Consider the following 27,506-nt stretch of genomic DNA (forward strand, 5'->3'; position numbering starts at 1 on the left):
ACTTTGATGTGCATTTCCCTGGTGGCTTATGATGTTGAGAAACTTTTCATGTGTTATTGGCCATTTGCATATCTTCTTTTGAAAAATGTTTATTCAAATATTTTACCTGTTTTTTTAATTAGGTTGTCTTTTTATTGTTGACGTTTATGATTTTTAAAACAATATATTATGATACAAATCCTTTATGAGATATGTGATTTGCAATATGATATACTTTCTCCCATTTGTGGATCGTATTTTCACTTTCCTGATGGTATCGTTTACAGCACATATGATTATAATTTTGAGTAGCCCGATTTATTTTTTCTATCATCAGTTGTGCTTTTAGTGTTATATCTAAGAAACCATTGCTTGATCTAAGGTTACAAAGATTTACTCCTGTGTTTTCCTCTAAGAGTTTTATACTTGTAGGTATTAAAATTTGGTGTATCGCCCATTAATTTTTCTACATGGTGTGTGGTAGGAGTCCAACTTCATTCATTTGAATGTGGATATTCAGTTATCCCAACGCTTTTTATTGAAAAGGCAATTATTTCCCCACTGTATTGCCTTGGCATCTTTGTTGAAAAATGAACTGATCATAAATATATGGATTTATTTATGGGCTCAGTTCTATTCTGTTGATCTATATGTCTTAGAGCTGGTCTGTTTTTAACCCACTTCAACAGGATTTCTCTCCCCAGTACTCCATTCAAACAATAGAATAGTCACGGTCAGTATTAACCTCTGTGTTGCCAAATCAAATGGTCACCTTTCTTTCTTCTTACATACTTCTCAGCTGTGTCTGATGCAAGTGATGACTTCATTACATATGAAACATTCTCTTTTACGATTTCTTTGGGCATTCTTGTTTTCCTTCTTTCTCGTAGTTTCCTGTCTTGGCTATGCTTTCTTTCCTGTCCTTCTAAATATTGAGTCTTCCTGAGGCTTGTTCCCAGATGCTTTACTCAGTTTAGTCTTTCTAAGTGATCTCATTTTGTCTCATGACTTTGTTTTTCACAATTACATCTCTAGCTATGATCTCTTTGCTTATCTGTTATACAACCAGTTGCTTATTTGATATTATCACTTAGATGCATAATAGATATCTAGAACTTGATATCCCTAAAATGGAATTACTGACTCTCTATGCTGTACAAAGAGTTTGTTTCTTGTCCAGTCTTCCAAGTAAAAGCAAAACTGTACTAATGGTAGATGTTGGAAAGAAAGGAAGGGGAAGAGAGAGAAAGAAGGAGAAGGAAAGGAAAAAAGAAGAAAGCCTATCAGTTCAGTTCAGTTCAGTTCAGCCGCTCAGTCGTGTCCGACTCTTTGCGACCCCATGAATCGCAGCACGCCAGGCCTCCCTGTCCATCACCAACTCCCGGAGATCACCCAAAATTCATTCTTTCTCCCACTCTTCATAGCAATTAATCAGCATATCCTTCTAGTTTTAACCCCAAAGCATATCTAAAAACTCTTAATATCTCCATGTAAGTTATTTCTGCTTTAGATTAAGTAAACGACCTCTCTTGCCTAGATTACCTAATTGGTTTCCTTTCTTTCACTCTTTCCTCCATAAAAGCCACTCTCCACATGAAAGCCAGAAAGATATTTGAAAAGTCAAGTTCTGAAATTAAAATTTTACAGTACCAGTTAAAATTTTACAGTACCAGTTAAAATTTTACAGTACCAAAATGCATTCCCTTACTATGATGTGTTCATTACAGTCCTCTGAGAAGTAGACCCCAAGAAAGGAATAGACACACCAAAGACTTACTGGAGAAAATGCCTGTGAAGGATAAAGAAGAGAAAGAAAAAATGAGCTAGAAAATCCTTTAGAATAAAATGCAAGTCTGATAACTATAAAAGGAGACAAAGAAAGAAGAAGGATCATTCAAATCTCACACTTCAGCACTGTTTTAAGAAAGATTTGGCCAGATTGATAGGAAGTCCTCGAACCCAAGGTTTTCATTAAAGAAGCCCCACATCCCACCAGCATGGACTCAAATGGTAGCCCCACTATTTAAGTCATTGGTACATGGCTTCCTTGCGAACACAGTGGTGAATACAGAGGGCCAGTAGTTAGAGATGTCAGTAAAGAAGGGTCCCACAGCAAGAGATTTGCATGGTCACTTCAAGTGGCTTCAGAAGTTCCTTCTGATCTGGCTCCAGTCTACTTCTCTGAGCTCATACCCTAATACTCTCCTTGCTCTCACTCAGCTCCAGCTATACTGGCCTTGTTGTTTTCCTCTGCATGTGTGCATGTCCAGTTGCTTCAGTCATGTCTGACTCCGCAACCCCGTGGACTGTAGCCTACCTGGCTCCATTGTCCATGGGATTTTCCAGGCAAGAATACTGGAATGGGTTGCCATTTCCTCCTCCAGCGGATCTTCCTGACCAGGAGATGAAACTGTCTGCCTGCACCTCCTGCTTTGCATGTGGATTCTTTACCTGCTAGCCCCCTGGAAAACCCTTTCCTCTGCATAACTCAAGTTAATTCTTTGTTTAGCTATTTTGTTCCTGCTATTTCTTTTGAGTGGGATACTATCTCCAAATCTTCATATAAGTCACATTGTCTTATCATTCAGATCAATAATGCTGACTCTGTTACCATTTGGAGGAGGTCTTTGGTGGTCCCTCTAAATCAGTCAACCTTCCTCCAAACCTAATCTGAATAGCTAAACCTTTCACTTCATCCCATTTTATTTCCTTCATAGCACTTATTCTCTGAAATTGTCTTGTTCATTTTGTTTACACAAACCTCCCCAAAGAGTACACATGCACACACATGCATGCACACACGTGCGTGTGTGCACACACACACACACACACACAGCCTAAGAATGTACCTAAAATGTACCTTATTAAAGGTAGGACCCTGAATTTTGTTTACCATGGTATCCTCAGTTCCCCCAAACAATGCCAGTTGCTTAGAAGATGTTCTACAGGCTTGTACTGAATGATTGAACAAATGAATAAAGGAATGGATAAAAGCAGAGAATCAAACTAAGCATATATCATATGTTTATTCTGAAGTTTTATCAATGTTTAGAAATGCTAAAAAATGAGGAATATTGAATTATATTTTAATGAGTATTAAGAAATTCATAGGTTTTGTTGAAACTATCTAAATATGGAAAACATTTGAGGTGTTTTCAAGCAGATGTAATTTCTTTTGAGATTGTCTGTCTTTCCTAATTTTATGCAAGATTTGCTTTTCACTTGACTGGGTGGCAAGCACCGTATGAGATTTGTAAAGCTTCTTAGATAAGCTTTGCTTTAGAATTGCAAAGTGTGCATGTTTTATTCATATCTAGTGATCTGGTAGGGTGCAAATAAGTGACATGAAGCAACTATGCAGAGTTTAAACTTGTAATATCAGATCTCAAAGGATTAGTAATGGTGGTAAACAGATGATAAGAAGAACAGGAAGAAACAAAAGCACTTTAACAGATAAAGCATAAATGTTAATAAACCTAACATTTCTGATTAAATAGTCTTGGTATGATATTCATTCTAATTACAAAAATAAACTGGATAATTTCAGTTAAATTCCAAAATGTGGACTGTTTCAGCTAAAGAATTTTTCCAAGAATACCAAAAAACGTTTTGCTAGAAATTGAGCTAAGGATTAATGACACTCATATTTGATGCTGATGTATTCCTAAGTATTTTGTTGCTAAAGTATTGTCTTGTTTGCTAAATCAATGCACACAGTGAAAGTCTCCAAGGAAATCAGTTCTTTGCACTTAACTTCTGATATGATTTTCTGAAGGATGAGGAAGATGGAGAGGATACCCTCCCATACCGGAACAGTGACCCCACGCTTGGAACCCACATTGAGAAGATCTCCCTCAAAACCAGTGACTCCTTGGACAGTCTCTACAGTGGGCAGAGCTCATCAAGTAAGGCTATAGAAAAGTGACAAGATGGGAGATCTGGGTTGAGTAACTAAAAACAACGAATTGATTTCTCTCAGGCTTGTGAAAATAGCAACAAGCTTCCAGCTATTTGATTAGCATGTTGAATCTATGGAATTGCTATTATTTAAAATAATACATAGTATATTAGGATTATGGAATACTTTGAAAATTTTAGCACTGTGGTCAGCAGGGCTCTTGGGATAGGCCTTAAAAAGATCACATTGGGTGATTAAATCTGAATCCTACAATATAGTATGCTGGAGAGAACTAGCATTATTTTGAATCCAGATTTTTTAAAGTAATTGAAATATTCAGAAAACTAAAATCCTGTTCTCTGCCTTTTTTCCTTCCCTTTCTCCATACCCCACTTACTCCTTCCTTTCCTCTTCTCTTCCTTTCTTTCTCCCTTCTATCTTACTACCTCTCCCTTCTTCCCTGTCTTTCTTTCTTTTTCTTTCATTTTTTTCCCCCATATTTTATTTATTTCTTCCCTATCCTTCCCCTCTCACTATTTCCTTCCTTTCCTTTTTTTTGTCTGGAATATTCTGAAAAGAACAGGACATTTGCATCAATTCTAGGTATCCATCCAGCATTAGGGAGTAAAAAGTGAGGTGGTATATAAATACTAAATAGTAGGAATATCACCAATTAGGTAGGGCTTCCCAGGTGGTGCTAGTGGTAAAGAACCCACCTGCCAATGCAGGAGACATAAGAGACGCAGATTTGATCTCTGGTTGGGAAGATCCCCCTGGAGGAGGAAATGGCAACCCATTCCAGTATTCTTGCCTGGAGAATCCCATGGACAGAGGGCCCTGGGGGGCTATCATTCATAGGGTTCCTAAGAGTCATACACAAACGAGAGACTGAGCACATATCAATTAGGTGACAAAAAAGAATCAGCATGCGTTCAATAAGAATTTTCTAAAAAAATATCATTTTAACAAAGAAGTCACTCAGGCTTCAGTCATATGTCCTGCTACAATATTTTAATGAAACTATTGATACTACAGGATGCCTTGTAAATTTTTTAAATGTATACTGTTTCATGTCTTTTGAATCTTTTCAGGGCTTTTAAATGGTTTTTTGCAAAGTTTATTTTCCATTCCATTCTAAATCAGCTGCTTCTGTTATTTGAAGATGGATCACAAAGACCAGATGTTGAAAATATCCTGAATTTTATTCCTGCTTGCCTATTGGCTGTAGAATAGCTATTTTGTGAAGTAAAAGCTAATACAGAAACATTTGAAGGGTATATTTTGCATGTGTGAAATTCAGATATCATTAGTATTCATTTCTGCTGGAAGTTTTAAAATTCAAAATTGTGGGTGCCAAATGTGGGTAGAATTTTATTAACTTTAATATACCATGAAAAGCCAGGGCCTGAAGTAGTCATGGAAGAGAGAATAAGGGAAATGGGAGTCCACTTAGCCATTATCAAACACAGCTTAATATCTGTGACTAGATGCAACTCACTTTTTTTTTTACACCAGTCCATATAAAAAATGAGGGCTTCCCTGGTGGCTCGGACAGTAAAGAATCTGCCTGCAATGCAGAGACCTGGGTTTGATCCCTGGGTTGGAAAGATCCCCTGGAGGAGGGAATGGCAACCCACTCCAGTATTCTTGTCTGGAGAATTCCATGGGCAGAGGAGCCTGGCAGGCTATAGTCCATGGGGTTACCAAGAGTCAGACACGACTGAGCAACTTTCATTATATAAAAAATGAAGCATCCCTAGGGATCTTTATCTTATTTCTACACTTATTTGAATGAATGGTAGAGATACTGGGCCTGCTCCCTCATGAAACAGAGCACCAAAGGACCGCACCAAAGGAAAAAGAGAGGTGACGACTGAGAGTGGTAGGAGACTCAGAGTAACCACCCCTGTGAACCATTCTTGCCCCTAGGCAGCAAATACGAAATCTATATTTTTCCCCCCTTGAGGTTCCAGATCAGAAAGGAAGAGGACCAGAGAACAAGGTTTTGGAGCCGTTTTAATAGCCCAGTTTAGAACAGGTTTGAACCATTTAGGAGTATAGATACTATAACACACTTTCTCTTTCCCTGTCATTCACACTACAAGCAAAAACGCTACCTTTTATGCATAGAGCTGTTGTCTCAGAATGGCTTTTGGTACACAGGAGGAAGTCTGAAACACCATTTTTGCTACATCATAGTAAGTTGTAGGAAGATTTGTGGCTTATGCTTTGACCATTCCTGATCAATAGCACACAAAAATCAAACTGTTATTATAGGCTTCTGTCTTTGTTTACATGTACAAAATTCATTATCTGCCTTGTACAGGGCATTAGGGCTATACACTTCCTGCCTCTTTAGCAAGTAGCCAATGCTCAAAGCACTGTGCTACTGGATCAGATCACAGAGGCCGAAGTAGGAGAGTGCTTGAATTGGTGGTTGAGGAAAGAAGGATCAGGTTGACTGAATAAAGATCAGAAATGGCTCAGGACAGAAGTCACTGATGGAGAAGGACTGGGAGCAAAAATAAGCAGTCAGTCACTTAGAACCCCCGCAGGAGGCTGGCATCCAATTGTTCAGCATTGTTTCTGCTTAGTTATGTCCAGGTGACGGTTCAGAATGTTATGAACCTTCAATGAGAACTGTAAATGTCTGCTTTGCTTTCATCAGGTGGAATAACAAGTTGTTCAGATGGTACAAGTAACCGGGACAGCTTTCGACTTGATGATGACAGCCCCTACTCTGGACCATTCTGTGGCCGTGCCCGAGTACACACCGATTTCACACCAAGCCCCTATGACACTGATTCCCTCAAAATCAAGGTGTGTGCATTCTGTATGGTTTGTCTATGGCTGGGTGTATGATCTCTTTCAGGAAGTACAAGTATGGGGAACTAGGGATGAGTGTATCTTCCCAACAGGAGAAATGAGGACTGGTTTACTGTGGCAGGAATTCAAACAACACACAAGAGGTAAGGTAGGGCAATCCGTCTTTCGAGGCTATTCACAAAAGTTGTGTTTTGTAGATAATGCAGGATCATAGCCTTTTTTAATTAATTTATTTTTTATTGAAGGATAATTGCTTTATAGAACACTCGATGACATGAATCAAAGCAAGATCCTCTATGACCCACCTCCTAGAATCATAGCCTTTTAAAGGGAGAAGGAACTGTCTACATTTTTTCTGACTACCAAAAGCCTCACAAGTTATTAGAAGTGCCTAGTTGTACTTGATACTTGTTGGAGTAAAAATAATGAACCCAAGGAGACAGAAAGAAAATGGAAATATCAGGCAGAGTCAAGGAGAGTAAAGGCCTTAGGAGCCAGAGTTGGTCAGGCAATTTCAATACTTGAGTCAGTACTTGCAAATGCCACGAGTAACTGGACAATTTTCTCTCAATGATATTTCCTTCTGAATTCCCTTTTCTTCACTGTTGCCTTCTCTATTCATTTTCTTTTGCTGTAAGGGCTTCAAACAACACAAATATATTATTATTTCACAGTTCTGTAGGTCTTACATGTGGGCTCAATTGGGTGGTCTTTTTAAGGTCTCACTGGGCTGAAATCAAGGTGTCAGCTGAAGCTGTGATCTTATCTGAGACTCAGGGTCCATTTTCATGCTCACCAGCTGTTGGCATAATTCAGTTCTTATTGCGTATAGCACTGAGTTTTCTGCTTTCCTAAGGTATATTAACTGGGAGCCATTCTCAGTCCCCTGAGGTTGCCAGCCATGATTTTCTTTAACATGGCAGTTCACTCCTTCAATAGCTATAGCATAAAAGCTCACCCATGCTTCAAATCTGTTTTAAGAGGTCCTACCTGATTAAGTCAGAAGTACCCAGATAACTTCTTTTTAATTCCCAAATTAATAAATTTTGGGTATTAATTATGTATGCATAGCCCCTCCTGTCATATAACATAATCACAGGTTTGAAATTCATCATGTTCATACTTTTGTTTGTACTCAAGAGGAGGAGGTGTTACAATAGTACAAACAGAGGAAGATTTAGTGGTAAAATACTTTATAGATGTTAGATTATTCATTTTAGTGACACAAAGTCGCTATAGCTAAAGAGTAGAAATTATTAATTTTCTATACTGTCAGTACTGTCAAATAGCTGTGAAAAGAAGGGAACTGAAAGCAAAGGAGAAAAGGACAGACATACCCATTTGAATGCAGAGTTTTAAAGAATAGCAACGAGAGATAAGAAAGCCTTCCTAAGCGATCAATGCAAAGAAATAGAGGAAAACAATAGAATGGGAAAGACTAGAGATCTCTTCAAGAAAATTAGAGATACCAAGGGAACATTTCATGAGAAGATGGGCTCAATAAAGGACAGAAATGGTATGGACCTAACAGAAGCAGAGGCTATTAAGAAGAGGTGGCAAGAATACACAGAAGAACTGTACAAAAAAGATCTTCATGACCCAGATAATCACAATGGTGCGATCACTCACCTAAAACCAGACATCCTGGAATGTGAAGTCAAGTGGACTTTAGGAAGCATCTATATGAACAAAGCTATTGGAGATGATGGAATTCCAGTTGAGCTATTTCAAATCCTGAAAGATGATGCTGTGAAAATGCTGCACTCAATATGCCAGCAAATTTGGAAAACTCAGCAGTGGCCACAGGACTGGAAAAGGTCAGTTTTCATTCCAATCCCAAAGAAAGGCAATGCCAAAGAATGCTCAGACTACCACACAGTTGCACTCATCTCACATGCTAGTAAAGTAATGCTCAAAATTCTCCAAGCCAGGCTTCAGTAATACGTGAACCATGAACTTCCAGATGTTCAAGCTGGTTTTAGAAAAGGCAGAGGAACCAGAGATCAAATTGCCAACATCCGCTGGATCATAGAAAAAGCAAGAGAGTTCCAGAAAAATATCTATTTCTGCTTTATTGACTATGCCAAAGCCTTTGACTGTGTGGATTACAATAAACTGTGGAAAATTCTGAAAGAGATGGGAATACCAGACCACCTAACCTGCCTCCTGAGAAATCTGTATGCAGGTCAGGAAGCAACAGTTAGAACTGGACATGGAACAACAGACTGGTTCCAAGTAGGAAAAGGAGTACGTCAAAGCTGTATGTCACCCTACATATTTAACTTATATGCAGAGTACATCATGACAAACGCTGGGCTGGAGGAAGCACAAGCTGGAATCAAGATTGCTGGGAGAGACATCAATAACCTCAGATATGCAGATGACACCACCTTTATGGCAGAAAGTGAAAAAGAACTAAAGAGCCTCTTGATGAAAGGGAAAGAGGAGAGTGAAAAAGTTGGCTTAAAGCTCAACATTCAGAAAATGCAGATCATGGCATCTGGTCCCATCACTTCATGGGAAATAGATGGGGAAAAAGTGAAAACAGTGTCAGACTTAATTTTGGGGGGCTCCAAAATCACTGCAGATGGTGATTGCAGCCATGAAATTAAAAGACGCTTACTCCTTGGAAGAAAAGTTATGACCAACCTAGATAGCATATTAAAAAAGCAGAGACATTACTTTGCCAACAAAGGTCCATCTAGTCAAGGCTATGGTTTTTCCAGTGGTCATGTACGGATGTGAGATTTGGTTTATAAAGAAAGCTGAGCACCGAAGAATTGATGCTTTTGAACTGTGGTGTTGGAGAAGGCCTTGAGAGTCCCTTGGACTGCAAGGAGATCCAACCAGTCCATCCTAAATGAATTCAGTCCTGGGTGTTCATTGGAAGGACTGATGTTGAAGCTGAAACTCCCATACTTTGGCTACCTGGTGCAAAGAGCTGACTCATTTGAAAAGACCCTGATGGTGGGAAAGATTGAGGGCAGGAGGAGAAGGGGATGACAGAGGATGAGATGGTTGGATGGCATCACTGACTCAATGGACATGGGTTTGGGTGGACTCCAGGAGTTGGTGATGGACAGGGAGGCCTGGCGTGTCGTGGTTCATGTGGTCACAAAGATTCGGACACAAGTGAGTGACTGAACTCAACTGATACTGTCAATACCAAACCAATGTTAACCATAAATATTATAAACTATGAAGTGTTAATATTATTATTGTACATTCAAGGCACTCAGCTCTTCTCTTTATCCCTTTTAAGATATCAAATCAGAATAACCTCAGCTGGAGAATGAGGAAAACATTTCTTTCCACAGTTAGCTCCTTACTTGTTTCTATGAAATGATTTGAAGTCTAAGTCCAAGTCTTGGGGAAAGGAGGATTATAGCCAAGTAACCATTGTGGAGGGAGGGCAGTAGAAGGGAATACATTGAAAACATTTTGATTCAGGATAGATTTCATATTTCCCTATAATGCCATGCAGCGTACTACCCCTAGCGCTGCTTAAGGGGACGTTTGTGGAGCTCTTGCAGGACACAGTAAAAATCCCACAGACACCACAGGGTAATGGATACTACTGTCCCCAGCCAGGGTCTTATCCGAAATGACGTTGGATTTTTGCCTGTAGCCTGTGGGCTTACCTGTAATGTATTTTTACAAGTTTAAAGGATAATAAGAAGGGTGCAGCATAAGACTATAATACTTTGAGATAACCCCCTAGAGCTTCTGGGGATTTTCTAGGTCTGCTTACCTGATGTCTAGCCTAGGATTTGATTCCCTATAGTTAATGGCAGGAAAAACTAGATGAGCAACTCATAGGATCAGAATGTCAAATTGTCAATAAATTGGAAAGACCTGATCTTTTAATCACATTGGTTTCTACTTTTACAAATACAATTTGTGTATTAGATGGAAGAATGCACACTCAAGAGCAGCAGAAAAAAATATTTTTAGTAGCAGATTTAGTGCTTTGTTTGACGGTAGACCTCTAAAATGGCAAAAATGTCAGAATCTATAATGTAATCTCTAAGGTAGACAGCTAACAGTCTTAAAGGAGTAATTATGACTCTTAAATGTAGACACTGTATTTACATAGAAATCAACTTTCCTTACCAAAAAAAAAATACCCCTGTGAAGTTTTTTGTGCTTAACAATTACTCCTGCAGTCCTAGTCTTAGAGGTGAATAAAGAGACAGACCAATTATTCTATCAGTCCCAATGCATTCCATTCATATTTTAAACTATTGCTGTGAAACTCAATCTAAGTATTAATTAAATAACTACTAGTTGATTAAGTATTAATTAATCTAGAATAAATAGCATAATTTATCCTTAGTACATATATAATTTTGTTACATATTTTATATGTACAAAGTTCTGAACATTTTCATTATTTTAGATGGATGCAATACTTTAGATAGATTCATTTCACAAAGTATATGAATTTTTCTGATGAATTAGAAGCATAGACAGAGCCATAGACTTCTCTCTCCTCCCCTTCCCAACTTGGGAGCCCCTCCAGGGATGATGCTGCATGTATATTGTTTTTACAGGATAAATAAAAAGAGCATCATTTTTTAATTCAAACAACTTAGGCTTGAGTTCTGGTGCTGTGAGTTCCTGAGAAATTAATGCTTGCATTTCTCTTTCCATAATATTTAGAGTAATAATTATACCTAGCATATAGGTTGAAGAGATGTATTATGGACATAAAAGAGCTTAATGTATGCAAAATGTTTTGTAAACTACAGGATGCTCTACAAATGTAAGCTGATAAATTGATATAATTCCAAAAACATAAACACATCATCAAATACAGTTAGGAGTTTTTCTCAAGCATGTTAGAGTTTTCTTCAACATTACTAGCAAATAGCTTCCTTAAACTTTTAAAAGAAATTTCTTCTTAGATTTATTTCTAACTCTAGATCTCTTCAATGGTATGCCCTCATTCTAATTTTCAATGTTTCCAGTTTTTTTTTTTTTCCTACCAATTGTCATAGCATCAGAGTTCTCTGAAATCTAACTTATATTTCTTTGTCTTTAGAAAGGAGATATCATAGACATTATCTGCAAAACGCCAATGGGGATGTGGACAGGAATGTTGAACAATAAGGTGGGAAACTTCAAATTCATTTATGTGGATGTCATATCAGAAGAAGCAGCCCCCAAGAAAATGAAGACACAAAGAAGGAGTGGAGTGGAAAAGCCTGAGACTCTACAGGAGTTCTTAGAGAGGATTCACCTTCAGGTTAGCAAACCCATGGCCTGTTTGATTTTGATGGCATACAGATGCAATAACTGAGAAGAATGGATCAGTGTTTGTATTGCTAAAAAAAAAAAAAAAAAAAAAAAATACATGATTTACAGCAAGGGAAAATCTGTTTTCCAAGGATAGCTCTAATTTACCCATAACCACTTCTTTATGCATGGACAGGTCTTGATATAACATCACTTAGACTAAATTCTAATGATATTTAGCATTCACAGTAGAAATTGGGCTTCCCCAATGGCTCAGCTTATAAATAATCTGCCTGCAATGCAGGAGATGCTATAAGACACAGGAGACTCCTGTTCGACCCCTGGGTCACGAAGATCCCCTGTAGCAACCCACTCCAGTACTCTGGCCTGAAAAATCCCATGCAATGAGAAGCCTGGCAGGGTATAGTCCAAAGGGTCGCAAATAGCCGAACATAACTGAGCAATTAAACATGCATGTCGTACCTAGAAATTAGAACAAGAAAGTGCAGTGGAAAGTGAAATACACTTGGGGGAATAAAAGACTCAGAGAAAACATGGTAATGAGAATGATAAAGAGAATATAAAGAGTGAAGGTAAAAATTCAAAGAATTGAAAGGAAGAATGATAAGAAAATATATTTCCTACAGAGCAGAGATCAAAAACAACTCAACAGAAGGTAACCCAATTTGTTTTTAAAGAAATTTGTTAGAAAACAATGATCATTAAGCCCCCATAATGATTGTGTTAGGGAGACTGTTGTCTATATTTATAATCCAGTTATTTTCTAGTTATATTAGAGAAATTTTTATGAAGTATTTCTATGTTGTTAAATGGCATGTACATCCACTATGCCTAATCTCACTAAATTTACCGTTTTGCAATCTACTTCTAAAAATAACACAGCAGTATTTCGACAGTTTTCAAAATTCATCGTCAAGAAAATAACCAATTAATCTTTCCTTAACTGTTTTTCCTGAATTACCTAGTTGTATTCCTATCTGTAGACACACTACATAGACATTTCAATATTACTATTCAGTTCAGTTCAGTTCAGTCGCTCAGTCGTGTCCGACTCTTTGCGACCCCATGAACCGCAACATGCCAGGCCTCCCTATCCATCACCAACTCCCGGAGTTCACTCAGACTCACGTCCATCAAGTCAGTGATGCCATTCAGCCATCTCATCCTCTGTCGTCCCCTTCTCCTCTTGCCCCCAATCCCTCCCAGCATCAGAGTCTTTTCCAATGAGTCAACTCTTCGCATGAGGTGGCCAAAGTACTGCAGTTTCAGCTTTAGCATTGTTCCTTCCAAAGAAATCCCAGGGCTGACCTCCTTTAGAATGGACTGGTTGGATCTCCATGCAGTCCAAGAGACTCTCAAGAGTCTTCTCCAACACCACAGTTCAAAAGCAAATTGGTACCCTCCAAATGATATTACTCTTTGGAGGAGGCACATGTTTGAATCCTACTTCAGCTACTTGTTTGTTCTGTGACCTATGAAAAAACCAAGGTCAGAGAACGTGAAACTTACTCAAGAACTCTCAGTTAGTTACATCAGACTGGGATTTTTTTTTTTTTTTCCTGTTCTGATTCTGTGATCCTTCTAGGATACATTATTTTAAAACAGAATTGCTACTCTTTCTTTCCTTTTTCTAAATAAATAAAGGGCTAGTAATAAGTTCTTTCTGATTACTTAAAACTTTTATATCCTCTTATTCAATTTTAGTAACTAAAATAAGGATACTGGATTAATGATCAAGTAAAATGGGAAGAATATTTGAGGAAGTTGAAAAGCATTTAAATTCACTTTGCATTTTTATTTTGTTACAGAGAACAGAGGTTACATAAATAACATACAGACTTTGAAATCAGAAGCTTATGAATTTTAAACTAATATATATTAATGCAAATGATGGACAAAATATACATGCTAAGAAAAGGAAACAATACTTTTCCCTACCACAGTGTTCTAATGCTTAATAAAAGCTTTTAATTAAATAGAAAGTCTGGAACGCCCTAGGTTTATAAAATACCTTTCAACCAAAATGTTAGGTATACTTATATAAATTGTGTCTGTTTCAAATGCCTTTTTTGACCTGCCCCAAGAAGTTAATGAGGGTAGATAATTTTGCGATCAAGCAAACAGGAAGAGATACAGTCCAGAAATATTATTATAATATACTCTATGAGAGGCATTTTATTGATAGACTTAAAAAAAAAAAAAACACTAGCTTTGTCAATTTTGCTATTTGAGAAGTGAAAATGTGCCAGATGGGATAAGTGATCCAGCTATTTAATTGATCCATGATTTAGCATTGCATTGCTTAAGGTAATCATTTCTTCTTTACATTTGTCCTTCCAGAAGGTGAGAAATGTACAACGTGCTTTTTAAAGGTCCTGTGTTCATCTGTAGAAAACTAGTACAAATAAAACAAAATTAAGCAAAAGTTCTGTTGGCATCTTTTGGTTCCAATGCATTGTTTCCATGCATTTCTATACTTTTTAAAAATCTAAAAATAACTAAAAGTAAAATGTTTGCTCAGAGTAGTTTATATTGTACAAAGTTTTTTCTTCCCCACAGGAATATACTTCAACACTTTTGCTCAATGGTTACGAGACCCTAGAAGATTTAAAGGATATAAAAGAGAGTCATCTCATTGAATTAAACATTAAAAACCCAGAAGACAGGATGAGGTTACTATCAGCTGCTGAAAATCTCCTTGATGAAGAAAGTAAGTATGTGTAGCTACTCTTTTCCCTCACTGAGAATCAAAGGTTAATGTAAATAGTAAAATAATTAAAAACAAATTCCCAGTTTTATTTACTGAGAATCACATAAAGCATTCTTTCCAATAAGAAAAAGTGTTTTCTTATACATTTGGAAACAACTCTGGTCAAATCTATAAATAGAAAGAGGACCTTTACTTTTTTTTCTTTTTTTTTTTGCTGCTTACTGGATCCAGAAAATGAAAGGGCTTTACTGGGTACTTCATTTAGATTCTGCAGACATATTAATTTACACGCAAGAGGATGTCCACATTCCCTAAGACTGGGGGAGTCAGAGACAAATATTTAGTGACAGCATGAGCCATTAGCGAGAACTGTCATACGCAACTTCTGCAGAACTGCACAGAGAGAGCATGGCTCTGAGCTAATGAGCCTTTGCACCACACAAGAAAATTCATTTCATTACCATATAGTCACATCTTGTACGTGTTTATAGTATTCTTTCAAAATGCTATAATAGTTTGCAAAAATATTCAGCACTTACTTTTATTATCTGAGGTGGTTGTCTCTGTATTTGTAAGTATAAACTAAAGATGGAGTAACACAAGCAGATTCACTTGAATATTGATTGGCCACACCAATTGCGTTTATAAAGATAAGCTAGCCTTTGTTTTCACAACTGCCCAATCTGACCATTATTCTTACCAAAGCTGACTGGGCTCCCTAAACCCTGAGCTCTGCTGCTGTTGCTGCTACTGCTGCTGCTGCTGCTGCTAAGTCGCTTCAGTCATGTCTGACTCTGTGCGACCCCATAGACGGCAGCCCACCAGGCTCCGCCGTCCCTGGGATTCTCCAGGCAAGAACACTGGAGTGGGTTGCCATTTCCTTCTCCAATGCACGAAAGTGAAAAGTGAAAGTGAAGTCGCTCAGTCGAGTCCGACTCTTAGCGACCCCATGGACTGCAGCCCACCAGGCTCCTCCGTCCATGGGATTTTCCAGGCAAGAGTACTGGAGTGGGATGCCATTGCCTTCTCCAAAAACCCTGAGCTCAGGGAGTGCCGAACTCTGTCAGGAGTATTTCATTAGAAAAAAAAGGGGGATGGTATCTAATTCTAAAGATGAAAAAGAACTTATATCCCCTAATCCAACCTTCTCTTTACAAAGTAATATGAATAATAACAATAATTATTTTTTTGAACATGTTCTCTAAAACTTTGAGCCAGGGTCTTTACACTTACTATCTTCTTTAATGCTGTCCACAACTCTCCAAGTTGGTATCGTCCCTATTTTTATAATGAGAAATGAGAACATAAGAAACTTGCCCAAGTTTATGCACCTGGTGAATTAGGAAGCTAGGAACAGTGTTTGTGATGTTGTTAGACTTTCTTATACTGCAATTAATAGCCCAGATTGAGAGTCAAGAGAAAAGTTCTACATAGGACCCAGGCCTCCTGATGGTCCCCTCGTGAGCTTTCCTTTATTCTCCCTTCTATGTCTCACGAAATGGCGGTGTTGAACTGCATATATTTATTATACATGGGCCTTTTGTCTAGTAAGAATTAATTTACTTTATAGAAACCGTACCTTATTGAATCCTTACTTGCTCTCTTGAGCTCGCAAAGGTCCTCATCCTTTTCAAGGAGTTTTCACATGCACCACTAATTTGACACCCACAGAACTGATTTCATCCTTTAGGCTTAGGAGTTTGTATGCCTTCTTTGAAGTTGTGGCGGCTAGGAGATGCAGAAGAGAAAGGAATCAGGTCACAGAGGCAAACCAGGGTCAGACTTAAGAAAGGAACCTATTTACAAGCCAAAACAAAACTGATCAGTGTAAACTGGTCTAGGAATCCTTTCACATCTTGTCATTTCAAAACATGGATCCTCACTATGCAATATTATACTAAGAAATGGATTCTGTCTTGAAAGTGATGATTTTCAGTATCATTATCAGTACTCTCCCAAACAAGCTGATACTGAAATAGAGGGAGGAAAAACAGTATTTTTTGAACACTCGTAAATAATTGCTTTTCTTCTACAATAACATCCATGTAGCTATTTTGCCCATTTTACAGATGAGAAAATGTTTCGGAGATGAATTTCAAAGAGGCCAAACAGCTAGATTAGTAGTAGAGTTGGAGTTTTAATTAAAGGCAGTCTACTCCAAAAAACAAGTTCTTAAAAAACAATTAAAAAAAAAAAACAAGTTCTTTCTTCCACACACACAAACCAGTAAATATGAATAGAATAATGACTATTTGAAAATGCAAGCTTTCTACTGTTTTGTCAACTTCCCCAAGAACTTCAGTTCACTTGTCCATCTCAGAAAGTGGAAGTTAATATTTAAGTGAGAAAGGAAGTTTTGTAACAGCATGACAGCCTTAAAGGTTCAAAGGCTTGTATAGCTACATTGAAACAGGATTTGTGAATGGAATGGGCCAGAGAGGCTTGGTAAACAGGGCTTTAAGTCATGGAAGTGCGCTCAGCAGAGACCCACAGAGGACCATCAGTCCAGTCCAAAGGCCTGGGCCACGTAAGGTATCCACTGAATTTCTTTATTCTGCCTTCCACATCATCCATGTACCTTCTCTGTTAACAAAAGTACAGCAATTTATAGATGATATCATCTTAGAGCTAGGTATAATTTTAAAAACCATCTGACTCAAATTCTTCCTTTACAAGATGAGGAAACTAGAACTGGAGTAGCCTTCTCAAGGTCACACATCTAGAACCCAGTCTCCTAAACCTATCAGAAACACTTCTACTATGCCCTGGTCTCTGAAAACAAAAGACAATCTCGCCAAACTATGATGTGACTTTCCATGTCTGATATAAAAAGCATAAAAATTCCCTGAATTATTTCTCTTTAGAAAACAGTACTTGAAGGTCACTAGAGGTTGACCATTTAATACTATCCAGTAATGTACAAACATACCCATACAGAGCCAAATTCTAGGAAATGAAAAATGGAAAAAAAATGCAGATTCAACCAGTGTTTGTTCTCAACACACAACCCCGAGACTTTTCCTCTTTTAATCTTATGGTCTAAAATAGTATTAGAATATACATGTCAAAAAGATGCATATTGCATGTTAGGCTATTCTGACTGAAAGCTATTTATCTTATATGAAACTGCTTTGCTCAAGAAATAAAGAAGAATGACTTCTATTTGTTGATAAGATGGTGAGTTCTGATGATTTGGCACCATGCTGCTGCATGCTTATTTTTATCTATTCTTTACTCTGTGAATCATATCTTCTACAACCATGCTAAAGATTAAATGCACAACCTTCATGTACCTTGAATGATAAAGACCTTGAATATATGGTTGTTTAAAAATGAGACATTATTAAAAACAAATGCATGTCACAGTCATAGGTTTAAAATAGCTTTTTTTTCTTATGTGGAAGAACGGGGTATGCAAATTGAACAGGATTTTATGTATGCATCTTATTTTGATCATTGAATAATGTCAGTTTGGGGAATGTCAATAAATTCCTCGCTAAATTTAGCATTTCATTGCTATTTAGGTTGCAAAGTTTTGCTTTGCTTATCATTCAGTATAAAAATTGAGCAGAGTGCGCACCAGTTCTGATCACAGGAGTGAAAGCTCTGAGACAATGTAGAAAAGACCACAAACTCCAATGTGAGCCTTTAATACATTTAGAGGGACCAAAGGGTGGGGAATGGAACTGGAACAAACAGAAATCTAGACTTAGAACAAGCAGTTTCCCTTTTCTCTTAGGCCAAAATAGACAGCATTGTACCCTCTTTGACCTTGAAAATGTTAATCGGATTAAACTTTTTTAGGTCATTGCTTGACAGGAGGTAAAGACACTTCAACAAACTGACAAGAGGGCTGAGTGGTGTTAGGACTGATCGTTGCATGACCTCTAGAGCAGAATAGCAACTTTGGGTTCTACAATTCCAAGCAAGACTAGCATAGAGAGATTCTGAATTTCTTCTCACAACACATTAGAACTGAGCAGAATCAGGCTACTGGCTCCTTCAGCTGGGAATCTAGATGAGGTTAGAAGGAGAAGAAAAGTTAGGGCAACTACTTGGCTCATGAAGGAGCCAATGAGTGGAATCTGTTTATTTTGTGCACTTTAGAGTTTCTCTATTTATCATCTGAATTTTAAAATAGTTTGTTTACTTTGAATAAATATTCCCAGCAAGGAAAAAAGAGGATAGAGAATATGTGTGTGTGTGTATTTTTCCATAAACACAACCTTCACGACCCCTTTGCCTTGCTGAGAAATGCCTCTTTAAAATAATAAGATAGTTAACTGTTATTTATAGTAAATACTTTCTTTTTATTCAGAACTCATTTCTCTTTTCCTATGCTGACATGCACTTTGATGTGTCTTAAAAGTGTGTCTGTGACAATGTGTACAATCCTCCTCGGGGAAAATAGGTGAAGGAAATATCTTGCTCTCCCTATAGCCCAGGGATAATTAAAATTTAAATTGAAAACAAAAAACAACCTCGTAACAGAATAAGCAAACTCTATCAGAACCTGTATATAACATATTGGAGGTATTACCTGCACCCTTTGTTCACAGTACTCAGTGAGGAAGAAGGGGGAAGGGTGGCTTATATGCCAGGCCCTTGGCACCAGCTGTGGTCACAGCAGCCCCACATTGCTCAACTATCCCCGCTTGCGCCTTCCTGCCTGCCTACCTGCCCACGACGATGCAGGGCAAATGGCAAAGCCCAGCCAGGAGCCTGGAACATGAGCTGCCAGCAGGGGAGCTTTGTAGCGATGCCAAGCAGCAGTCCAGCAGTTGGCCTGACAGTGTGCCAGGGTTGCCTGGTGCCTTAGCCCCTGACATGCGTGCCTGTTGTTTCCAACACGCTTGCCATACGATTTGGATTGAGATTCAAGAAACATGCAGCTTTTAAGAAAATATATGCTATCTCCACAGACAGAGTAGAGGAGGCACATGGGCATTTTGCTTTTATGTATTTATAAATATGCATTTAATATCTATTTCTAGTCATAGCCATTTTGCCTCATGTAAAATTTCTTCAAAGTTTTTTTAGTTTTATCCCCTAAAATTTAAATTATGATAAATGCCATATTCCATATACTACAAAGAACAAAAAAATGAAATAAAAACATTATACTTCAGAGCACCATCTCCAGAGAAAACAGTTCATAGAATTTTCACCTCAGTCATTTAGAGAACTTGTAACATCTGTACATGCAGGGCATTCCTGTACTTGTCTTTATATTGCACTGTGATTGTGTACTGGGCATGGCTTTGTAGTGATTACCCTGGTCAAACCAGACACAATCCTATATCACCGTGTGCCTTCCCAAAGCCCCTAGTGTCACGCTTGGCATTGAATCCATAGTTAACAAATGCTTGTGGAAAGCATATATGTTGAATGAGAGAATGAAGAGAACTGTAAATAGTAAGCATAACTTTTTTTTTTTCTGGTTATAAAGTTTAGGATCCCCTGCAATCCCACTTTACACATAAAAGCTTTTGTAACAGGCAGCTGGGTCTTGGAATGTGTTGTTAAGATTCATTTCATGCATACATTAGCCATGTGTGCAGGTAAGGGTGAAAGTGTGTGAGTAGATTTCTAAAAATGTAAAAAACTATCAAAGTTTAAAATAGGTATACCTGTGGCAGATTCATGTTGATATATGGCAAAACCAATACAATATTGTAAAGTTAAAAAATAAATATAAAAAAAATAGGTATACTTTTGAATCTAGAAATTCCAAGTTTTAGGAATTTGATTAACTTCTACAATGCATAAAAATACTAGTTAAAACTAAAAACTACTAGGAGTTTTAGTTCAAAACTAAAACTAATATGAACTTCTATTAGTAATTAATTTGTTACAAATAAGATATAGGCAAACAGGACAAGATATAGGCAAAACCAGGATGAAGATATCAGGAGAATGAAATACAGACTGACATGAAAAGATGCCCAATATATAGTAAATGGTAGATTAGTAATATGTAACATAATCCTGTTTTGCCAAATATAATAAATTTTAAAATAATGAAATTAAGTTATCATTTCACCATGTCAAGTAAACAGGATTAAATTAATATTAAGAAATGTGATATTGATTTCCCAAGACCCCTAATGAAGCAGTATGATAATAGTTTTTTATATTATTTGGTCATCATCAAAATAGTCTAACAGGACAACAATTCAACCAAGGGTAGATACTTCCTGGGACCAATGCCTTTCATGGGGATGTGTGCTTGAGGAAGTGGTAACCTGACGTGAGGTCCCCATTGGTACGGAGCAATTAGATCTCAAGTGAGTGTGACTCTGTGCCACTGAAGGAGTCTGCACAGTGAGCAGCTGTTGTGAGTGTAAGTGAAAAGACATACTCTCCAGAACACAGCTCATTAGAGAGGTGACTATGATGCTTGAATGCAAAGAGAGGTTAGCAAACAGAGGGAGAGTCGTTTCAACTCCATATTCTCTCGTGGCTTCAGGAAAGCAGTCACTGGTTGGTTTCCCATGAAAAGATTTTGTATTCACTTTGTTTTTGTTGTTTTTTTCAAAAGGTGGACTAGTACTCAAATAAAATAAATACCAAATATTCACTAAATAGAAAATTAAAATGTTCAGGTAATTTAAGGACATGCTTAAGATGAAATCAGAAATAAGTAGGTTATGCCATATTTTCTAGTGAATGTTCCCCTCCATGGGCAATTCTATCTCTGGCCAAATAAATATAGCCACAGTGATCTGGAGAACGCTTGAGTCTAGGTTTGAGGACCTGATATGGAGCTACAAATGAGGCTGAGATTTTGAGCCATCTTAAAATGCTTCCCATGTGGCTCAGATGGTAAAGAATCTGCCTGGAGTGCAGGAGACCTCGGGTCAATCTCTGGGTCAGGAAGATCCCCTGGAGAAGGGAATGGCTACCCACTCCAGTATTCTTGCCTGAGAAATGCCAGGGCCAGAGGAGCCTGGTGGGCTAGGGTCCACGGTGTCACAGAAGTGTCTGGCACAATTTAGCGGCTAAACAACAGAGGTGCATAAGCCTCATTTTTCCTCTCTGAAGATGGTACTGGACTAGAGAAAACAGAGGAGGGTAATACAAAGGCCCAAGAGCTGTCTTCATTTGAATTGCAACAGAATTTTTTACTTTTCTTTAGTTCATATTTCCTTTAATTAACCTAAATATTGCATTCTTTTTATTAAATACATTGCTTATTGAGCACTTTCATTGCTCAGCTATTTTCCTATGCCCTCGGGATTGCATTATTTGATAGTACATGGTATAAAGGACAGAAGGTTCATATTTAAGGCAAACAAGATAATAAAGTCAAAATCTGAAATGTTTGAGTAAAGAAAACTAGGAAAGTCAAGCAAAAACTAGTAGTTTACATTTTTTATTAAATCTTCAACTTTCTAATATGTGAATATAGGACAGATTTTTCTCTTCAGGGCATGATAATTTTTTCCCAGAATTAGGACCTAGTTTGATTTCCTTAAAGCTTTCTTCACTTTTAGTATAATTGAGATGGCCAATATTTAATTAAATGTCACAACTCAATATAATTATTTTATGAATAATTATATTAGCTGTCTTATATTCTAATCACCACATCACTTTTTATCTCCATTGATCACTACCTTATGTTGAACCATGGGCTGTATACAATTCCATAAGAATTTTGGTAAGAAATGAAATATTTTAATATTCAAATTAGTTCTTTATGACAAAATATCTTCTAAATAATTTTTTCTTAAAATGATCATTTTATTTTCACTACATAGAGTGCAGAACTGTTTGGAGCTGCTTTCTGTACTCCTTTATGCCTGATGGTAGTTAGTAGCAATAATATATACCCTTTTTCAGATTATTTACTAATTCTTCAGTATACTCAGATTTTCAAATGTACAGCTTTCAGGATATTTGCAAACCATTCAGGGCTTTATTAAAAAATGGTACCATTTTAATGTTTTGTTCTTTATTAAAATAAAATACAAAACATTGTAAACAATCTCAGAAATATAGAACTCTAAAATTCTAACACTTTCATGTGTGAATTATATGATGTCCATTATGTTTTTATATAATTTTAAAAGTATAAAAATTATATATGCTAATTCTTTAACTTCATGTAGTATCAGAAATGTTTTTGTATAAAAAGATGCACTCGAATATCCTAAGGAAAGTCTGTAATTTTATAGTCAAACTGATTCTTATTCCAATGTGTTACTTACCTGGTTAGCTCAGATGATTGGACCATGGGACAAAACTGATGAAGGATATAGTTTCAATTTCTAGGTAGGTCAGTTAGCTTTACTCTGCTTCATGACCACATGAAGAGACTAAATGACTTAGAAAGAACATGTGAATGTATTAGTGTGAATTCATTTCCTCTGCTGGAAAAACTACCCATAGCATAAGACCTAGGCTTATGCCAATCCTTAAGTCATTAGTGTCAAGATGAAAAAAACAAAACAAAAAAACAAGAGGAAAATCTTGACCTTCCAAATACAAAAACTGAATACTAGATAGATTTCCTTTCCATCATATAACTTAATGACCTGCCTTTTCTTTTTATAGTTACAGTTGAGGGGCTCCAGCTGATCACCTGCCTGAAAATATTGCAAGCCTGGTGGGAAGCTTTTGAGGAGGCATAGTCATGTTTTCATTTCACTAGGAAATCATTTAGCAAATTACTGCTGTTCTGTAAATTACTGTGCTGCATAACTTTCATACTGAGAAACTATTTCCCTTTTCCATAAAAATTGCAGATGAAAGGTTTCTACAATAAATAACCTGTATTTAAAATGAACCATTCCTAGAATATGGAGAATGTGATACAGCATTTCTCAGGTGGAAACAAAAACAGATACATTTTATTACTAATATTAAAAATGGCATATTCTCTGTTTAAAGTTAGATTTATTGTTTCTTTACTTTGTTGCCCTTTGGGGTGAACATATAGACCTCTCTGAGGGTGAAATAACAACCTAAGTACTTATTTTTTGGAAAGGAAAAGAGCTAATTTTAGAAATCAGGGTTCTTTAAGCCTAAGTTTTATATCTTGAAGAGTCCCACAATCAGCAGTCAACCTAAACAGAGTACAGTGTTGGAAGTAGTTATTATGCTAAGTCGCTTTTAGGATGCCAGTCTGAGGAAGGGATCTCAGTTCTTTCAATTTTGTGTTGAGGTAATAAGCCCAAATATATCTGGGGAAATATGGTCTTATCCCCACCGCCATTCTGACGAACAGGATCACACTCTGAATATGGTAATCACTGCTGATGTGGCAGGAAGCACTGCAAAAAGGCTAATTCCTCTGGTCTTTTCCAGAAACACTTGGATAATGGAACACAGAGCCAGCTCTGTCATTTCAGTGGCAATAAGACAAAAAAACAAAGGAAGAGGAGAAGGTTTTTCCTTAAAGACCGGGGTCCCATTCCAGTGCTGCCTTTTCACAAAAGAAGGGCTTGGAACCACAAGTGAATGACTGATACTTATCAAGACTAGTCAAGATTAAGTAGATTCCCCTAAAGCTAAAAGGCTTATAACTAATAAAGACAAAATGCTTCACAATAGCCAACATTTTAAAACAATAATCCCAAAAGGTTCACATTAAGTTGAAGCTCCTTATACCAAGAACTAGTTATAACATCACTAGGCTTAAATTTCTGATAATTGAGCCCACCGTTAAAGTTGTGGCAAATGTGGAGAAGATTCAGAAGACTAGCATAAATGTGGTTTCATTGTGGCGAATAAAAACTTTGAAAAAAAGGTTAAAAGAACTGTTATGATTCATTTTGAAAATGAGTAGACTAAGAAATTATTTTTATCATTTTTTCCAACTTTTCTCAACCTATGTTTCCCATATAAAACCACAAAATATGGAAATAATTAAGTGACTCTTTGCTCCATTCCTCCATGAAAGGGGCATAATGAGTACCATTATAGATACATTGAGGAGAACTTAATTCACTAGATACAAGGATGCTAGGCTCAATTCTCTCTTGTAATGGAGGTTGATAGCAATTAGATATTCAGTGGACCATAAACGAATGTTGACAATTTATCAGAAGCCTTTAAAATGCATTTAAAAGCAGGAGAAATGTAGACGAGATAAAGCGTGGATTACTTGAGTCAATTGAGGAAAATTACACCGGTACACAATTTCCTTCTTCCAAGGATTTTGAAGTTTGGATCTACTTTCTTCTCATTGGAATGAAATGAAATGCATAGCCTCTGAAGGCAGAGATCTTAAACCACCCTGAAATGTATGTTCTTCCAGTGTAGGGCTATTCCAATGTCCAAAGTAGAGCAGTCTCAGGTTTAGAAGGGGACATAGCAAGGCATGCTCATATAGCTGAGACATGGTGGCTTAAGATCCATCTCCTCTCCTCAGGAAAGAAAGAAACTTTGCATTGACAAAGAGAACACTTAGGCTAAAAATTCTTGAGAAGAGTAAACTATAGGGCTCCTTAGGTTCTTTAGAAAGATCTTTCATTACATCTCTGATATTATTTTTTACCCAAAATGACAATGCCTGTTGTATTAAGAATACTGGTTTGATGACACAGGATTACCACCCTGAATATATATAATTGTCATTGAGAAATATAAACAAAGATGTAGCAGACTACAAAAAGCAGATTCAATAGATACAATGCTATACTATCTAAAAGCAACCTGAGGAATTCCCTGGCAGTCCAGTGGGTAGGAATTAGCACTTTTCACTGCTATGCCCTGGGATCAGTCCCTGGTTGGGGAAATAAGACCTCATAAGCCATGGGGCATAGCCAAAAAATAAAAGCAATGTCTGCTTTTATGTCTACTTTTCTGATGAATTCAAACATAGGAGAATTCTATGTTTTCCAAACATGGAAATTATTAGTTAAATTCCAAGTTATTGAAATTCTATTGTATATTATTTCTCACATTGATCTTTTATTCATTAATCAACATTATCATGATTCTCAAATTGTTCGCAAAAATGACTATTGAGTAGGATTGTACATTTAAACTGCAAATGACTTCTTCTGATGTTACTTTAAGGAGTATTTGGACAAGGCATCAGTCACACTGTGGCTACAATCTGCTTTCTTTGGCAACTTATCATCAGTGTAAAAGGAGAGTCCATATTGATTTTCACTTCTGTAAGCAGTTCACATGAATTCTGTGAAACTCCAAGTGAGCAACGTAGGGCAAACTTTATCTTCTAAGGAAATAGTGGCTCGAATATTTGAGAGCAAACATCTCATTTATGATGAACAAATACATCATTTACTTACAGAAGTTTCCACTGTAATGAAGTTGAAACAGCTAAAATAACTTGAAGATGAATGAATATGTGAACAAAACTTTTCTTGGCTTTGCCTAACCAGTTCTCTCTTTTCCATTTACAGCTATTCAAGAGCAAGAAAGTGAATCCATGCCCCTCTCCTTAAATAAGTCACAGTTAGATGACTGCCCAAGGGACTCTGGTTGTTACATCTCATCAGAAAATTCAGATAATGGTAAAGAAGACCTGGAGTCTGAAAATCTGTCTGACATGGTACAGAAGATTACCATCAGAGAGCCAAGTGACTGAATATACATTATCAACTCTGTATCTACAGATGTGTTCTATTTTAACTCTTCTTGAGCTAAAAATTCAAATAGGAGAGCAAAAGAAGTATTTGCAGATACTACCTGAAGTTAAAATGTTTTAATGGGAATAATTGTAAATAAAACCCCATATCTCTAACATTCCCAGTTATTGTAAATAATATGTATATTTATGTCTTTAAATGCTAAAATGTTAATATTTCACTTCCCTGTATCAGAAGAAGGATAAAGTAAGTTTGGGGTATGTTTATTTAGCTTTATTTTATAAGTGCAAATGTGATTCTGCAAAAAGACTCTCCCTTTTTTTATACATGCCTGTTTTCAATTTGTTTATATTGTTGAGTGAATAGTAACAGAGCATGTCTGCTTAATTGTACAAGCAGCATTTATACTCATTTTTATAATTACTGGGAAAGTGTGAGTTAGTATTGGAGACATTTTATCCTAATCCACAGTGGAGTTTTAGTAATTATTTTTTTGTTGATTTCTTCACTGTTTTCTGTATGAAAGTATAGATAAAAACATATTGTCAATTCTGATTTAGTAAAACTAATTTTAATAAATGTACAGATTTCTCATTTTTAAGTGTAAATATTTTTAATTTTGAAATACTCTAATTTTAATGATAAAAAACTGTATGCATTTGGTGTTCTCTAGACTGTTGTTAAAGTATATGTCACCTTAGAACTTCAGACAAAAAAAAATTTCTACCGGATAAGATTTTATTGTCAGTATATACACTTATAAAACATATATGTGTGTGTGAAGTCTCTCAATCGTGTCCGACTCTTTGTGACCCTGTGGACTGTAGCCTGCCAGGCTCCTCTATCCATGGGATTCTTCAGGCAAGAATACTGGAGTAGGTTGCCATTTACTTCTCCAGGGGATCTTCCCAACCCAGGGATCGAACCCAAGTCTCCTGCATTGCAGGCAGACGCTTTATCCTCTGAGCCACCAGGGAAGCCATCACCTTACCTCAGTCTCTTTCCTGAACTTCACATCTGTTTTGGCCAACTTCCTGAATAATTGTATGTATCAGCTCAGGCTGCCCTAACAAAACACTATAGACTGGTGACTTAAACAATAGAAACATTTCTCACTGTTTGGGAAGCTAGAAATCCGAGATCAAGTTGCCAGCATGTTGAGTTCTGCTGAGATCTCTCTTCCTGGCCTGTCTTCTTGCTGTATTCTCACAAGGCAAAGAGAGACAGCAGGCTCTCATTATCCCATAATGATGTCCTCACCCTTGTGACA

General features: G+C 37.0%; 1 protein-coding gene across 3 annotated transcripts in view; it reads left to right on the top strand.

Annotated features, from left to right (window-relative positions):
- Positions 1 to 26,832, top strand: part of LOC109560730 (SAM domain-containing protein SAMSN-1) — a 98,555-nt gene extending 71,723 nt beyond the window's left edge. For 2 of the 3 annotated variants that reach the window (XM_019963252.2, XM_019963299.2), the window contains 5 exons: positions 3,755 to 3,884; positions 6,546 to 6,697; positions 11,748 to 11,951; positions 14,522 to 14,672; positions 26,051 to 26,832. In XM_019963252.2, the coding sequence (XP_019818811.2) occupies positions 3,755 to 3,884; positions 6,546 to 6,697; positions 11,748 to 11,951; positions 14,522 to 14,672; positions 26,051 to 26,235 (822 nt within the window). In that variant the 3' untranslated portion in view covers positions 26,236 to 26,832. The other variant, XM_070786453.1, reaches the window with a different exon arrangement.
- Positions 26,833 to 27,506: the final 674 nt, after the last annotated feature.

This window comes from Bos indicus, chromosome 1 (assembly GCF_029378745.1).
Source record: "Bos indicus isolate NIAB-ARS_2022 breed Sahiwal x Tharparkar chromosome 1, NIAB-ARS_B.indTharparkar_mat_pri_1.0, whole genome shotgun sequence".
In the NCBI taxonomy this organism is placed as follows: Eukaryota; Metazoa; Chordata; class Mammalia; order Artiodactyla; family Bovidae; genus Bos; species Bos indicus.